Here is a 16,002-nt window from a genome sequence, read left to right as displayed (position 1 = left end):
GCAGTGGATGATGAAAGAACACCTTTGTAGGCTTATTCTATACAATGACACTGCAATAAATGCTACCACTCAAAAGTTAACATTTAACTATGCCTCTGCTTCATAGAGTTACATCTATCAAGAAGCCCATTATAACACCATTACCTGTGTTACAGTAATTTCTTCTAGTATTTGGACTCCCATAAGATCAAGACAACCTTCTGGATTGTAAAATATCATATTGAGAATGTCATTTTTTTTTATAATTAACATCTCCCTAGTTTTCCACGCCAAACTTCATTTAACATGACCATCTATCCTACTTAGCAGCTCAACCTTATTTTGTTCTATTTGGTTTAATATAGGCTACTGGTAACAGTACATGGGTTTGGTGTTATATGGAGCCAGGAGGGTCAGCCTCTCTCATTTCCACTCAGTACAAACTTGTGTACAGGACTCACACAGACATTGCACACTTAGAAAAGGCCACTCAAGCAAGTTCAAGCACCAATGTCATATCACTTGAGCTCCTTGAGCCTGGCTTGGTAACATCCCTAATTTCACCTTCCTATTAACAACACAAACATGGTGTACTGCAATAGCTGAGAACAAAGCAACTCTATCATCACTTAATGAGGTAATGTGTTGAAATTTTGTCTTGTACTAGACCTTCAAAGAACATATAACTTTTAAAGCAATTTTTTTTACAGAATGTAAACCTGTGCCATGGAAGGTGTCAAAAATTCTTCATATGAAACATTTTTCTCTATCATCAAATGCAAACACGGCTATAGTGCATAATTTTCAGGTTACATCTGCCTAACGTAATGTAATCTGTGCTTAGTTATCTAAAATGGTCTTCCTTTGAATTTTCTGGTTATATACTGTAAACCAAAATAAGAAAACGCAAGGCTAATTCGATTGGTCATATCTTACGCGGTAACTGCCTACTAAAAGAAGTTATTGAAGGAAAGATAGAGGGGCGGATAGAAGTGACCAGAAGACGAGGAAGAAGACATAAGAAGATGCTGGATGACCTTGGGGACAGAAGAGGATATTTTCATTTGAAGGAGAAAGCTCTAGATCGCATCAAGTGGAGGAACTGTTTTGGAAGAGACTGTGGACCTGTCGTCTTCACAGATTACAGATGAATGAATGAATACTGTAAGCACAGCTCATCTCCCCGTGCTTAATATACATCCCATCCAACTCTCAATAAACAATTATTTCAATATTACATCAATCATAGTCAAAACATTTTAACAGTGGAAGTTTTATATAAAGAATTATATTTATCAATATGCTTTCAGAACTTATAACAGTTAAATATAATGTTACGTACCTCTTCTTGCTGTTCAAACAGTGACAGGCAATGGCCTAGTGACTGCAGCATGTTGCCAGCTGTGTCTGACATGAGCTGAAACCTCTGAGAAACAGAGAAAAATAACACTGTTAGATTTCTTTAGTATTCAGTACAACAAACATCAGCACTAACATGACAAAACTGCCAGAATCTTTTGTGAACTGAATAACACAAGAGAATTCTCTGTGCCTAGGAAATAACGCAGAAAGTGCTGAAAAACAAATGTTTGTGCCATCTCTCATCATATACATAATCTATATGCACAAGAAATATATTCTCAAAGTACCAGTCAGACCACATCATGGCAGGTATGGTAGAAACTGCTTCATTGCCTCAATCAACCCAATGACAGAGGCATGGAAGGAGTTAATATTACATTACCTTAATGCAAACTACATGACAATGACTGTTTATTTATAGAAATTAGATGTAACAACATGTCCAATAATACAATTAATTATCATATGCAGAGTACAGTCTTCTGGGTTGCAGTACCATGTACTTCAGAGACAGCCCAACTTTTCAAAGGAACAAACTACCTTCATATTTGTTATTGTCACTTCTACGTGGATCAAATAATAAGTAAGAATCAGTGTTCAAGCTAACCCTGCTTTATTAAGACTAACTTTTGATACACAATGGCGTTTTATATACATTCACATACATAACCATGGTAACACATAACAATAGAGAGATTCTGTTTCTACACACATAACCATAGTAACACATAACAATAGAAAAATTAGGAACAGTGCATGTAGCACAGTCTATTATTGAAAATTGTTTACTACGATGTTGCCAACTCTAGCATTATATTTTAACATTTGAGTTGCCAACATAACAATATTCAGGGTCAAAGGGTTAGCCAATCAAAAGCCAGCAGAAGCAGGCAGGCTGGTTCTGTTTTGGGGTCCATCTGAAAGTACTCTATTTTCAAAGTTGGAATGTTTATAGTCACCAGACACCAACAAATGATACATAAACTTTTGACCACCAAATATGAATAAAATCAATCCAACCATTTGGGCACTAATGCGACTCACATCCTTACACAGATACAGACATAACCAGATGGCGTACCAAACACTCTCCTTCATAGTTGAGGGAGGGGGCTCAAAATGTATAAATCAGTCAAAATCTCAAGATAACTTTTTCAGCATCAAATTTTTTCTAATACATACTCCATATATGAGAAAGTAAAAAGAAACATATGTATGAAAGTTCATTTCCTTACACTATGAACATATTTCAGTGAAGTGCAGAATTCAAAGCTTAAATCTGACTTACCAGAACAGCAGTGCTAGAGAAAGCATTACAATGAAGGCTGTTATTTGACAATGCTTCAACAATGGCAACACTGTCAGTCAACTGGCTTTCCAGTACTTTGTGATGTGCAGCAGCTGTCTGTAAGGCATCCTGCAATATAAAGAAATCCTCTCATTAAGAAAGTAATATTAGGACCATACTGCAGACATGATGCACTTTATGATCACAAAGGTTTAGATGAGAATATTTAGATATGAGAAAGGAAAGAAACTGCATGAAGAACAGCTTCATAATTTCTACTTGTAATCTGTCACTTCTGGATAGGTAGATGGATCAACATGACAGAAATGTCCTTACGTGACAATGACTCCTTTGGCTCGAGATAAGAGCAAGACATTTAAAGAGTCAAACTGAGAACATTTTCAGCCACTTTTCTTGTACTCCATGTAAGTTGTCGTTACTAACAATGGGACAACTAGGTACTCAGACAGATTTTGCTGATGTAGCATCCTATTGCACTTTTCACTTGTGGTGATCATTCACTGTCCTATGTGCAACACTATAAAAACAGTGAATGATCAATACATGTGAAACTTGCAGCAGGAGGCTACAATATTATGAGAAGTAAAAGTAAAAGTAAAGCTATCCCTGTAACAGGCCGTGAAGGCCCATAGGGTTGTGAGACGTTGAGGGTCCCACATTATCTAGACAATCGGCTCAAATATGGCGGTAAGGTTGTCAGCCTTACACGCCAGCCGTACTTTACTCCCCAAGAAAATTATTTAATTAATTCCTAGTACTCATTTCTGTTAGAGGCTGAGTGAACCCCAGGGCCATAGTGCGGCTAGAGGGATCAGGTCAATTGAAAAAATCCAGTGACCTCATCAGGACTTGAACCTGCGACATTCCGGCTTGTAGCATAGTGCCTTAACCACTACGATACCGCACGCCCCATATTATGAGAAGTAGTCAAACTAAAAGTATATACAGACAAGTTTTTATTGTGTTGCACATAAGACAGTGAATTATCGATGCAAGATTTTGCTGAGAAGTTCATTCCTGCTAGTGTTGCCAATCATTATAATTCTCAAAAGAGTTTTCAAAAATTTTAGAATTATGAGCCAGGAAAATCAATATTCAAATCGAGATAAGACATTACTTTCTCAATTCAACCTCAAATATTCAAAACTCATGCGTTTAGACACAGTTAACATGTGATACACCAAACAAAAGAGCCAAAGGCAAATAAAAATTATGTTGGCAACAGACTTGTAACTTACAGCTGTTAATTTAAGATGAACTTCATTCTGAAATAGCCACACGTTGAGTCAGCGAAAAAAATTGGTATTATCTGAATACTATTTTAAATAGTCATTTAATGTGAGAAGCTGTGTAACATAATTTCCATTGGTTGTTACCTGCATTGAACCAAGCGGTTTAATATTATCTTCATCATCACTATCATCGAACTGTACATGACCTTGAGTGAGGTAGTGTGTGCTGAATGCTGCATGCTCTGTGAAGGCATTGATCCATTTCTGAAAATCGCAAAGAAAGTAAAATAGCAAACTAGTACAGATCTCAGTTACATTTCTACCTATTTCAGATATTCTCAAGCAGATGTGAAGGAAAGAGACAACTCAGGATATGAAGACAGATGGGAGAGTACGAGAACAGGTGTTAAGAGAAGCTGCCCTAATCTACATTTATATACATATAAACAGTTTGAACTATAACAGTGCACAATCTAATCTTACTCTCTTTTCCCAGTTACTATTCAAGATAGATTATTACGAAGGGGCTTTGTTTGGGAATTTTCTCTTGAAGCAGCTCTTAGTTAAGAAAACTTACAGAATTTTGACAACACTTAATACATGGAGTTAACAATACTTAAGAGATAACAGGATGAGAACTGTCACTAAGTTGTCCATTTTGCCACTCTGCTAATGAAAGACTAGACCATATCTCTATCTCTCTCTCTCTGACACACACACACACAGACAGAGCCTGCTTGAATCCATCATTATTTTTTAAAACAAGGATGACATTATGACCAACCAGTGACTATTATTGGCTTTGAACTTGAACCATGCAACGGTTCTTCTCCATTAAGTTCCTTGGAGTGGCCTCTCCGGACACCAGGATGCGAGCCAGTTCTTTCTTCCCCGCTGACATCCTTGGCTGACGTCAGAATCACGTGCCTCCCCCCCTCTCCTTAGCGTCATTGCGAGCCTTCGTGGTAAGTCAAGATAAGCGATCGTTCTCGTCTTCCCTTATATCTTCACCTGGTAACATTGCTACAACTAAATTTGGTTTTGGAACAATTACGATGATGATACTGAAATTTTGTTTCGGCACGTAGCGCAGATCGAAGGGGGAGAAGTAGCCCTCATGAGCTAGTCGGGCTGGCTGGTTTGTGAGGTAAATGTTTTGAGTTTTTTGGGGCCAAACTGCAAGTAAGTGACTTACTGGATTTGTGCACGCCGTGAGGTGTATTGGCTTTGGTTGTATACGCCGTGTGGCGTGGTTTAGTTGATTTGCTGCACCGTGAGACGCGGTCGAATTTTGGTTTTGGTTAGAGGTTGTAATATTCAAATATTTTAGTAGTTTTCAAAATTAAAACAAAGAGGATTGCATTTCTGTTGAAGATGCTGAACATTAAGAGCATTATTTCTCAGCACTGAGGATCAGATCTTCAGTCCACAGAGATGAACTCTGAATGAAATGATGTGTGACGAAAACAAGCTGGGACATGGCAGATTGGAGACTGCTTTCTCCACCATCACAATATTCTCACAAATTCTGCTTTGCCTATGCAGCAATTTCTGGCTTCAAACTGTACAATTGCCTCTTCACACTGCATACTCCCCAGATCTAGTCATGTGTGCCTTTATACAGTTTCAGTATATCGTACTCATGTCAATATTCATGGGGAAGAAATGTGATAACATCAGGATAAGAAAATCACAAACTCCTTTTGTGAAGTTAAAAAATATAGCAACAACCAACTTTCAAGCATGTATGCAGACTGTGGTGTGCTGGTTGCGTGAGAAAAACTCTTACAGAAAAACAACTAAAAGTTAAAACAACAAATTTTGCTTCATTTCTTGCATGGGACACTTGCTAGATGACATAGCAGACTGACAGCTGAAAGATTTCAAACACAGATACTCTAATGCAATCATAAATTCAACTAGCTTCTACTGTAATGGCAAATGCATGAGGGACAATGATGGGTAGTGCTACTAGCAGCAGGTGAACATATGCACATCATAAATTTCTTTCTGAATAACTCTACAAATATAAAGATTCTACTTTAATTTTCACCATTTGGATGAGAATTCCATACACTGGACAACTGATTCTAAAGGGTTCTGATGATGGTGTATAACACTCAGAATTACTGGGTTTTTGGACTTCGTCTATCATTCAGTATTCTCAAAAAACTACAGAATATGACGTTTCAGAAACTGGACCTGTTTCTGCCCTCAAGTGAGGTGGCAGGACAACTACTCTGTTTGATGCATTAGAAAGAGCTAATCTCAATCACTGGACATAGTCCAAAACTTTGTATTCTCTACTTTTTCAGAATACCAGATGATGGATGAAGTCCAAAAACTCAGTAATTCTGAGAGTTTTAGAATAGATGGACTTGCTGCAACAGGTCAGAGTGGGCCGCCAAGAACAGCACCAATGCTGATCTCCACAATTCACAAATCACCACAGCACCTGCTAAGTCTTTCCAGCTTGCTGTTTCTTCACCTGCCATTCCCTGGCAATGGCTTCTAACAGTGCAAATTCTTCAGCTTCACATGCTCAAGTCCTCTCTGATAGGTTGCTCCCTTCCAACTGTCTCTTTTCCTCACAGACTCCCGTACAAAACTGACTTGGTTGCCCCTTATAACCCCTTGCGTGGACCGAGTAGAAAAAACTGTTTCGAACCATACCTCTATTATTGCAAGCTTATCTGTTGCCATGGGAATGTGTTTACCAAGCTGTTGCCTACAAATGAATGTTGTTTCAGAGCCATTTGCTACCAATGGCTGTTTCTCTGGCTCCAAAGTTCTTGCGTTGAGCACATATGCCACAGTACAGAGAATTGTTCTGTCCAGAAACTTTTTTATTGCACCCTATACTTCGATTTCAGAACATTCAAATCATCTGTAACCTATAATCAGTTGCAGAGCATTATGAATCTGTTCCATCTGTTCCTGATTATGGTTTAATGTCATGTTCATATACTTCATGAATGTTAATTGCTAAAATGTGTTTTAGGAAGGATAAATTAGAATATACGACTCCTACAATATTTTTATAATGTTCTAAGATGTAAGGAAATGCAGTACTTGGTTATTTACTTGAATCTGAAATAATAAACATACCTGCCTACTGATCTGTCCTGTAGTTTCTCCATAGTTGACAACGCTCAGCCTATGGACAGCTCCATCAGAGAAGTGCACCATAAATGTGGAGGAATCACATTCTAATGGCACAATATTGGCTCCATCTTCATATTTGAAGTCTTTTCTTTTAAAGCCTGTTGCTGCATCTGCTCGATTGCTGAAGTAAGTTAACACTCCACGTTCTAAAATGGCCTGAAAACCAAAAATAATGCTTATCTACACGGCCCATTAATATATCCTAAGAAAGAAGTTCTTGGAAGAACTTCCAATAATAATTTTCCTTCAAGTATTTTTATCTGTATACTGAGATCCATAAGCACCATAAATTAATAATTATATCATCAGCGATCCAGTTCAACATGTAAACAGAATGCAAGATACGGAACTACCAAAATTAACATATCTATATAATCCAGAAGGATAGACATGGGAAGACAGATATACACAGAAATGCCAGTTTCTGAAAACTGGAAAGGCTTGTTGCAGCCAATCTTTGAGTTGCAAAGGGAACAAGGAAGAGATCCATTTCTGTGCATAATCCCCTTCATATTCCAACTATGTTATATCTGCCAGCTACATTGGCAACTACAAACTTTCGCTCTGTCACCAAACATGTGAGTGCTGATATGTATGCAGTATCTTCATATACGAGGGGGTACCCAAAAGAAACCGAACTTATTTTTTTTTTAACTTATTTATTCAAATTTTAAGCACAAACCTTCAATCCCCTTCAAAGTACTCTCCACTTACACTAATACACTTGTCTAGTCTTTTATTCCATTTTTCAAAACATTGTCTAAATTCATCTTTTGAGATGCTTGACAGCGCCACCATCGTTTTTTCCTTTCCTGTCTCTTTTCATCCGAGGAAACAAAAAAAAAAAGTCGCACGGGGCAAGGTCGGGTGACGAACAGGGGTCATACCATTTTTGGTCAAGAATTGTTGTACAGACAGGGCTGTGTGAGCAGGGGCATTGTCATGATGGAAAAACCAGTCACCCGACTGCCACAAATCTGGCCGCTGAGCTCCAAGTCACTCCCGACAGCTCCACAATTTCTTCAATGGTCCGTCGTCGATCTTCCTTGATGATTTCACGAATTTTTTCAACATGTTCATGTGTTCGGACTGTGGAAGGACGACCAGAATGAGGTTTGTCATCAATTGACATTTCACCATTTTTGAAACGGGAAAACCACTCAAACACTTGAGTTTTCCCCATAGCATCGTCCTTGTACGCCGTTTTTAACATTTCAAGAGTTTCTGTTCCACTTTTCCCGAGCAAAAAGCAGAATTTCACCGCCGCACGCTGTTCACGAAAATCAGCCATTGCAAAAATGACGATCACACAAAACAGTTGTCACTATAAACTCTGCCGAAAATAGTCCTTACCTTCTGAAGCAATGGTAGTCGGCTTATCGACTCAGGAATGTTAGCTCTATGCACTCATAGCGGCAAAACGCGGTACTACAAAAGCTCTGCCCACAAAAAAATTAGTTCGGTTTCTTTTGGGTACCCCATCATACAATTTGTAGGTTTTTTACAGACTCTTCCCACACAATGTCACTGGCTCATTATTGGCATGAAACCAGAAGTGAAACATAGATTTTGTACAGTTGCCATTCTGTTGCTTTATTGTCTAAAAATTACACAAACAAAAGATGCATATTTTTAAAAAATCTTATACCATACAAAGTTTCAGAACCCCAAATTCTGGTATGTTGCACAAATGTTGATCTAAACTAAAAAATTCTCATTGCTGCCATGTTAGCATTACTGATAGAATCCTGTCACACCTCATAAGGCCAACATGTTCTTTGCATTTTCTTCTGTTCCATAAATTCTGTTTCTTGTGAAATGCCGTGGTTCCCTCATAAGAAAAATACCAATACATTATAATGTACATGGTTTGCTGATGACAACACTGATGAACACAGATCATAAAGAATGCTGTCTTCTGGGATGTGGCACCGTGTAGATCTTGTGTTAACAGACATTCCTCTGAAATGTCGGTTCACACAAGATCTACACGGTGCCACATCCCAAAAGACAGCATTCTTCATAGTCACCGCCATGAAAACCTCAAACCTTATGACAAAGATCAAGTTATGTTTTGCATTATTATACCCTGTATGACATCCCACCTACCATCAGGCACACAGGACAGAAGAGAACTAAATTGGGAACATAAAAGCACAGATAATGAAGTAAAACTGACCCATATGGGTTTCCATCCTAGAAATCTTGATCTCTTAAGCAGCTGACCTTCAAATCTTGTAGCTGACTTTTGCAGCTGTCTGACTGGACGAACACACAACACCTGCTGCATCTGTGAATCTCGTGCAAGTTCTACTGCTGTCTGCCCTGGTGTGTGACACAGAAACAAAAGCATTTGTGTACATCATGTAAGTGCAAACACATGATCTTGAATGACTGCAAAATCCATATAACTGGTGATCAGATTTTCCTGACAAAAATCTTGAACTTAGCTTGTACCCAGAAATAAACAGCCATTATGCATATATATATACTGTTACAAGTAAACATGCATTTTGTGAGTTACTTAATTTATTTAATGCCACTTTATCAATTACATTGCTTATCAAGTGGAGAATGTCAGGACAATTTGTTGGGAAGAAGTTGCTGGAGGAAAACCACAAAAAGATCTGCATCAAGATAACCAGCCCCCAGGCTGAGACTCAATCTGTAGCACACATCACTTTACACACAAATGCTGCAATCTTTAAAGGGAACAAATGTCTCAAATGTCTCAGCTGGCTCATAGTTTCAGCCCAAAATGCAATGTTTAAAGGTTTTGTAGATTCACATGGCCATATTCCAAATTTGCACACAGAATCTGAATGATACTGTGACGTCTATATCCACTGCTAGGCAACACCTCAGTAAACACATTCCCACAGGAGCCAATGCATGCAACACTAGGACGTCTATCACTAGGCAACGGCTAAGTAAGCACTTGTCCCTAACAATAGAGGCTGTGTTTTCTGCATGGTCCATGCATGTGGTTATAAGGAACAGTTCCAAATGTGGCAGTAGTAGTAGCAGTGGAAGTGAAGAGTCGGGTTTCAAGATGCCAACCTACTGGGATATGAGCTTGGGAGCAGAGGAATTGAATTTAGTCGACAATAATGGCAAGAAAGGAATTAGGNCAAAAAAAAAAAAAAACTTCATGTGTGGTTTGAAGTTACAGTGAGACTGTTATAAACCTGCTGCCAGGATACGACAAGTGAAGACTGAGAACCCTAGTGCTTGTGGAACGGTGAACTGTGAAGTGTGCATATCAGTGATAGTACTGCAATTGCCTGTAGTCCCGAGTTGCATGTATCATCATCATCATCAGTAATCTGTCAGACGACAGGTCCACAGTCTCTTCCAAAACAGTTTCTCCACTTCTCAATAAATCCAATCACCCAAACCAGAATCCGTCTTATGCAACAACTCTAAATTGAGACAATACACACAGCTCCTACATATGCAAATAATACATGCTCATAAAAGACACTTGTTTCTGTCAAGGGTGAGACTAACAACAGCTTTGCACTACAAACAGAAATCAGCAACAGTTGTTATCCAGTGTGTAATTTCCTGGCACTAAAATCATTTCTGAAATATTTTGATGAGACCTCATAATACACTTTTTAGCTTATCACAGGATCAAAACTCCACTTGACCCAATGACCAATCATTCAGTATACAAATTCATAAGAGGTCACTATTGTTGATGTTCTGGTGTTCACTTCAGCAAAGTTACATATCACAAAAAATGGCACAGAATGCAGAGTATTCACTTGACAAATTTACAGATGTGATATTACTGTGTAGAGAAGAGCCTCTGCACATGTGTACACTAGAAAGTATCTGCAACGACAACATCCAAACCACAGGACATACATTTCTCTAGAACATCTGCAAGAAACGGGTCATATGCAGCCCAATATGCCAGACACTGGTGACAGAAGTGCTGCATGCTGCAGGAACAATCAGCTGGCCTGCGGTCACAGCATTTCTCAGTGAAAAGTGGTGAGCGACAGCGTTGCATGATCAACTGCTGCATCAGTCCTGCTTACAGCATAATCTAGTTCTGCAACTTTGGCTGGATTATGAGCACTGAAAACCATTCTGTGAATGGCTACTGCAACCTTCTTAGGTTTCACATGGAATGGGATTCTAGATACTAGTAACCAACATACTATATGGGCAGCAAGCTAACTTAAACTAAACAGACTTAACCTGCCTTTGTAAATAACCAGTGTGGGATGTTGAACTAGGTGAACTGTCCTATAGTATTTATTACAGTTCCACAGGATACATGGACAAACTTGAGTTTGAAAAGTAATAATAACAACAGTGAACACTGTTCAACACTGAACTAGAATTGTAGAACAGTAGAAATCTAGAACTGTAACTGTATCTTGTACACAATGTATCTTCTTACGTAACCTAGAGTCAGACATATAGAAAACCTATCACTGTCTGTATTGTTTATGTGTTGTTGCTAAGCAACGAAGCTTGCGTTGTCACACTTGCTTGAATGTGGGCAGTTCCCACACCAGTAACACTGTGAATAAGCTGGAGTTCATACTTCAATCAATAACACAAATGAGTCCAACATCTCAGAATGCTTAATATATTCCAAAATAATAATTTCATAAAGTAATGCCAAAATTGTATCCTAGGAAACCTAGACTGTGTGCAAGTGATGTACCAGTTCTGCAATTCAACATACAGCAAGTATACATTTCCATTCTTTTAAACGCTACACCTCTACTATTCCATTCAAATTTTCAGCAAATGCCACATCAGAAATTACTCAATTACACAAACTGATTTTTCAAAGAAAAAATAACTTAGCACGGGCTTAATATGCTGTATTATAGGTTACAAACAAATTATGTTTACAAATATATTCTATCATGATAGAAATAAAGTATGAAAAGAAGCTTGTTCACCTCTTGCGTTCCTGATACCAGTGTCGATACCATTCTGCAACAGCAAAACTGCTGCCTCCTTGTGGCCACGATATGAAGCGCAATGCAAACTTGAATTTCCTTGAGCATCTACACAGTTGATGTTAGGGGGATGTTCTTCTTTTAGCTGCATAAAAGTAATGTGAACCACAAATTTTAATCAAATTTAATTATTTTCATCCTACTAATCACAAAATTTTGGGCTGAAGGTTTCTGATGATGGCATGTAACCTTCAATATGGTTATTCTTTTTTTGTGGGTGGAACATTTTCCATCACCTTCAATTTTTTTCCAACCCACGTTCATCAAAATGTGTTTCTTACGATCTACAAGTACAACGGAATGAGCTTTACTCTGCTTACAAGAGAAGTATGAGTGGTGAAGAGTCCTGTGTTTTGTTTGGTCCTCACATCTGTAGTCTCATAAATTTAAAATCTTGTGAGATATGAGGTTCTCATGACTATACACATTAAGAGCATAGACTTCTGGGATGTAACACCAAGTAAGCATCAACATTTTGGGGGACCACTCCTCTTACAACGAACATGGAGGCAGGAGATTCCTCTGAAACATTGGTCCCTATCTACCAAACTATTACAGCATTCCGTATATGATGCCTCCTATTTAAAAAAAAAAACTACAACAAATACAGAAAGCATAATAATGCAGTTAAATAGAGCAAGATTTCAGCTACTTACAGTTATTTTTCCACATAATCACCACATTCGTTATACACTTTTGCCAGCGATTAACAAGAGACTGTATTCCATGCCCGTAAAAGCCTGCGCCAGCAGAGGCTAGCCACTTTCTACAGCTGCAATGACAGCATTTTTGTCTGGAAAGTGTTGCCCACATAGTCCATCTTTCTTAGGCCCAAAGAGATGGAAGTCTGAAGGTGCTAAACCGGGGCTATAAGGTGGATGTGGTAGAACAGTCCAGCCAAACTTTGCAATGTGCGCGGTGGTCGCCAAACTTGTATGGGGTCTAGCGTTATCGTGTTGCAAGCAAAAGGTTGTCTGCTTCTTTGGCCTGACTCGGGAAATGCGGGCTTTCAGCTTAGTCAGCGTCATTTTGTAGCGTTCAGAATTGACAGTCCCTGGTCATTATCTGCTGATCTGTATGGATGAGGCGCTGTTCACTGTGAGGAGTGGCAGCTGAGCAGGGACGCCCAGGGCGTGGCTTGTCATGCACTTCACTTTCACCACTGTTGAAACGCACTACCCACCGCCTCACTGTGCTGACTTCCACTGTATTGTCTCCGTACACCTTTAGCAAGTGTCGATGGATGTCAGTGGATACAATTTGTTCGACAGTGAGAAATTCAATAACACTTCTGTGTTTCATACGCACTTCTATGTCAGACACCATTTTCGTAGACTGCTCTGCTGTCACTATCTGTCGCACGACAACCAAACTAACAGTAGATTGGCAGGAAGGTTCAACCTTTACTACAACACCACCAACATCCATCTCAGACGTTACATATTAACACAAAAAAATAGGAGGCATTATTTACGGAATGCCCCTAGTACATACATCATATTTCACAAGATCAATAACCTTAATTTAAATTACCGCTTACAATAGACAGAAGGTACACTGTCCCTGTGCTTAACTAATTAAGCACTATGCCATGAAGGTGTATGGGGTAGTAGATATACAGACGTTGGCACTAGCTGGAGGAAAGTGGTCAGCTCCACTCCCCTGCCACTTTAAACCTGGGGAAAGAGTCCCCGGTACCCACTGGATAGGAGGCTGGGTGGGCCCCAGAGACAGTCTGGACAACTTGGAGAAGAGAGAATTCTTGAGCCTAATGGGACCCCGAACTCTGACCCCTCAGATATCCAGCCCATAGCCAGTCACTATACCAACCACGCTATCCCGGCTACAAACGAGACAGAATGATAGAATAAATTTATTCAAATTTTCTACATAGAGTTTTAATAGAGGCCATATCCAAAATATACCTTCTGTAATAAAGATCAAGTTTCTGAACTTTCAAAGACATGAACATAACGTGGAGCAAACACTGGATATTACAAAATTTAAGATTTTAACACACTTCCCAACTATGGATAATATCAATATCATACGATTAAACAAGCTCCACATCAAGCTAACTTGATTTTAAACCTTGTGAAGTAAAAGGGATCTTCCTTAACACTTTCCATATCATAATAATGAAAATAAGATGAACAACACATACTAAGTTCCCTCAAAATGGACAGCCAAGTTTTAGAAGGGCACGTAGTATGCACATTAACCAGCTGCAGCTGTTGAAATTATCTGAACAGAAAGCTGAATGGTTGGTGCATAAATATTATTTCTTTCAAATTTCAATAACTATCAAATGCAAGTTATTATTCCATAAATATTAGTGATATTTAGTATATTATTTATGGTCTCTATTTTTAAAACAATTTGATTCACAATTTCCATTGGCAGCTTTAAGTGTATCAAACTTTTATCTGAAATGGGTTCAGAATTTGACAACCAATTGTTCCTATTAATTCATTAGTAGATTATTTAACAATATCTTATAACTTTCACAAGGTTTATTGCTTTTCTCATCTTCTGTAACCCAAAGTAGCATTTAAATCATCCATTTTATTACCACAGTATCACCATCATTACCATAATCTGTCAGTTTTCAGAATTTGTGGCCGTGTGTTGCCTCCTCAGTGGTCTTCCTAAATTTCTCTCTCACTGTGGCCTGAATGCTAGCGTCTGTTTCCATATTCTGTCAGTTTCATTCTTCTCACATGTTATTTCCAATTAATTCCATAATTTATATAAGTCTGATGACTGGATGAATTCTTAATTTTACAATGTCTTAATTTCGTTTATAATCAAATTACATGCAATCTGAAGTTCTCTTCATAAATCTCAATTCAGAAGCCAACAATCTTTTTTTCATCCGGTTTTCTAACGATCCAGGCTTCACTTCCATGTGCCAACATAGGTCTTACTGAACTACTATATCTGCTAAGTTTAGAATGAAGAAAGCAGTCTTCTGGGATTTGGCACCGTGTATATGTGGTGTTAACCGACGTTTCGGAGGAACGTATCGCTTCCATCTTCAGGGTAGGAAAAAAATATAAGAAATCCACAAGCGAAGAGATCGTGAGAACCGGTAAAAGCAGACTGCTTATTATTTTCCCTAACAATAAAATGTTTATTACTGTTATATGAATCTTCTGAATATCAGAAAGCACAATGTCTTGCAGCAGTGCAGTCTTTGAAATAATATGGGCCTAAATGTAATACCCCTGAGGAAGGCCAGGGCTCACAAAGGGCTGTTGTGCCAGCGATGATGATGATGATAATGATGATGAAATGTAATACCTCAATAATTGAATGTGATATTTTCATTCTGATGCTATTATTTTGTAAACATTTTTTCTTGTATATCTGGATGCCCTGATTGGAAATGTGCAACATTAAAATATTGAGATACTGCTGTGTTTAACAAAGTGATGGTTACTCTGTGGACATCATAGAATAGAATGTAGAGATTATGTACACATTCACAAGAAAGTTTATGATGAGAAGCTGGTGAAGATTGTGATCTAGTTCTTGCTTCATCCATTTTTCCCAAAAAATGCACTGTCAGTGGATCGTTATTTGCAGAGCCAATATGACACAAGATTATAACAGCCGGTACACACAGACATTTAACAATCATTCAAAATCACTTGCAATGCATTAACACAGGAAAAAAAAAACTCTTTTACACATTTTGAAATACACTTGCTGCAGCCAGTGGAAATATACTCTATGGTTTTTACTGCATGTAAGTATAAAAATCAGACATTTTTGTCCCCTGATCATCTTGCAAGGATCTGCTGACACACAAATCCTCCTCCAAACAATAATAATTACATAAATAGTTTGATTACAAATGAAGAAATTTTCACAAATATTTGATTAATTGCAGCCCTATTTCAAAAAATTTTGGAATTTTCTTAATAAATATTTGAACAAGCATTAGCAAAATTAATAAATG

At 38.2% G+C, this 16,002-nt stretch overlaps 1 protein-coding gene across 2 annotated transcripts in view; it reads right to left on the bottom strand.

Moving 5' to 3' along the window:
* The window catches only part of LOC111862678 (oxysterol-binding protein-related protein 1), a 101,530-nt gene that overhangs the window by 82,268 nt on the left and 3,260 nt on the right, over positions 1–16,002 (bottom strand). For both annotated transcript variants that reach the window (XM_023848234.2, XM_023848235.2), the window contains exons 4-9: positions 11,979–12,123; positions 9,227–9,372; positions 6,991–7,203; positions 4,027–4,146; positions 2,630–2,758; positions 1,322–1,405 (exon numbers count right to left, since the gene is read on the bottom strand). In XM_023848234.2, coding sequence (XP_023704002.1) covers positions 1,322–1,405; positions 2,630–2,758; positions 4,027–4,146; positions 6,991–7,203; positions 9,227–9,372; positions 11,979–12,123 — 837 coding nt within the window. The remainder of the gene's footprint in view (positions 1–1,321; positions 1,406–2,629; positions 2,759–4,026; positions 4,147–6,990; positions 7,204–9,226; positions 9,373–11,978; positions 12,124–16,002) is intronic.

This window comes from Cryptotermes secundus, unplaced genomic scaffold (assembly GCF_002891405.2).
Source record: "Cryptotermes secundus unplaced genomic scaffold, Csec_1.0 scaffold5, whole genome shotgun sequence".
Classification (NCBI taxonomy): Eukaryota; Metazoa; Arthropoda; class Insecta; order Blattodea; family Kalotermitidae; genus Cryptotermes; species Cryptotermes secundus.
This window is presented reverse-complemented; position numbering and strand designations above follow the sequence as displayed.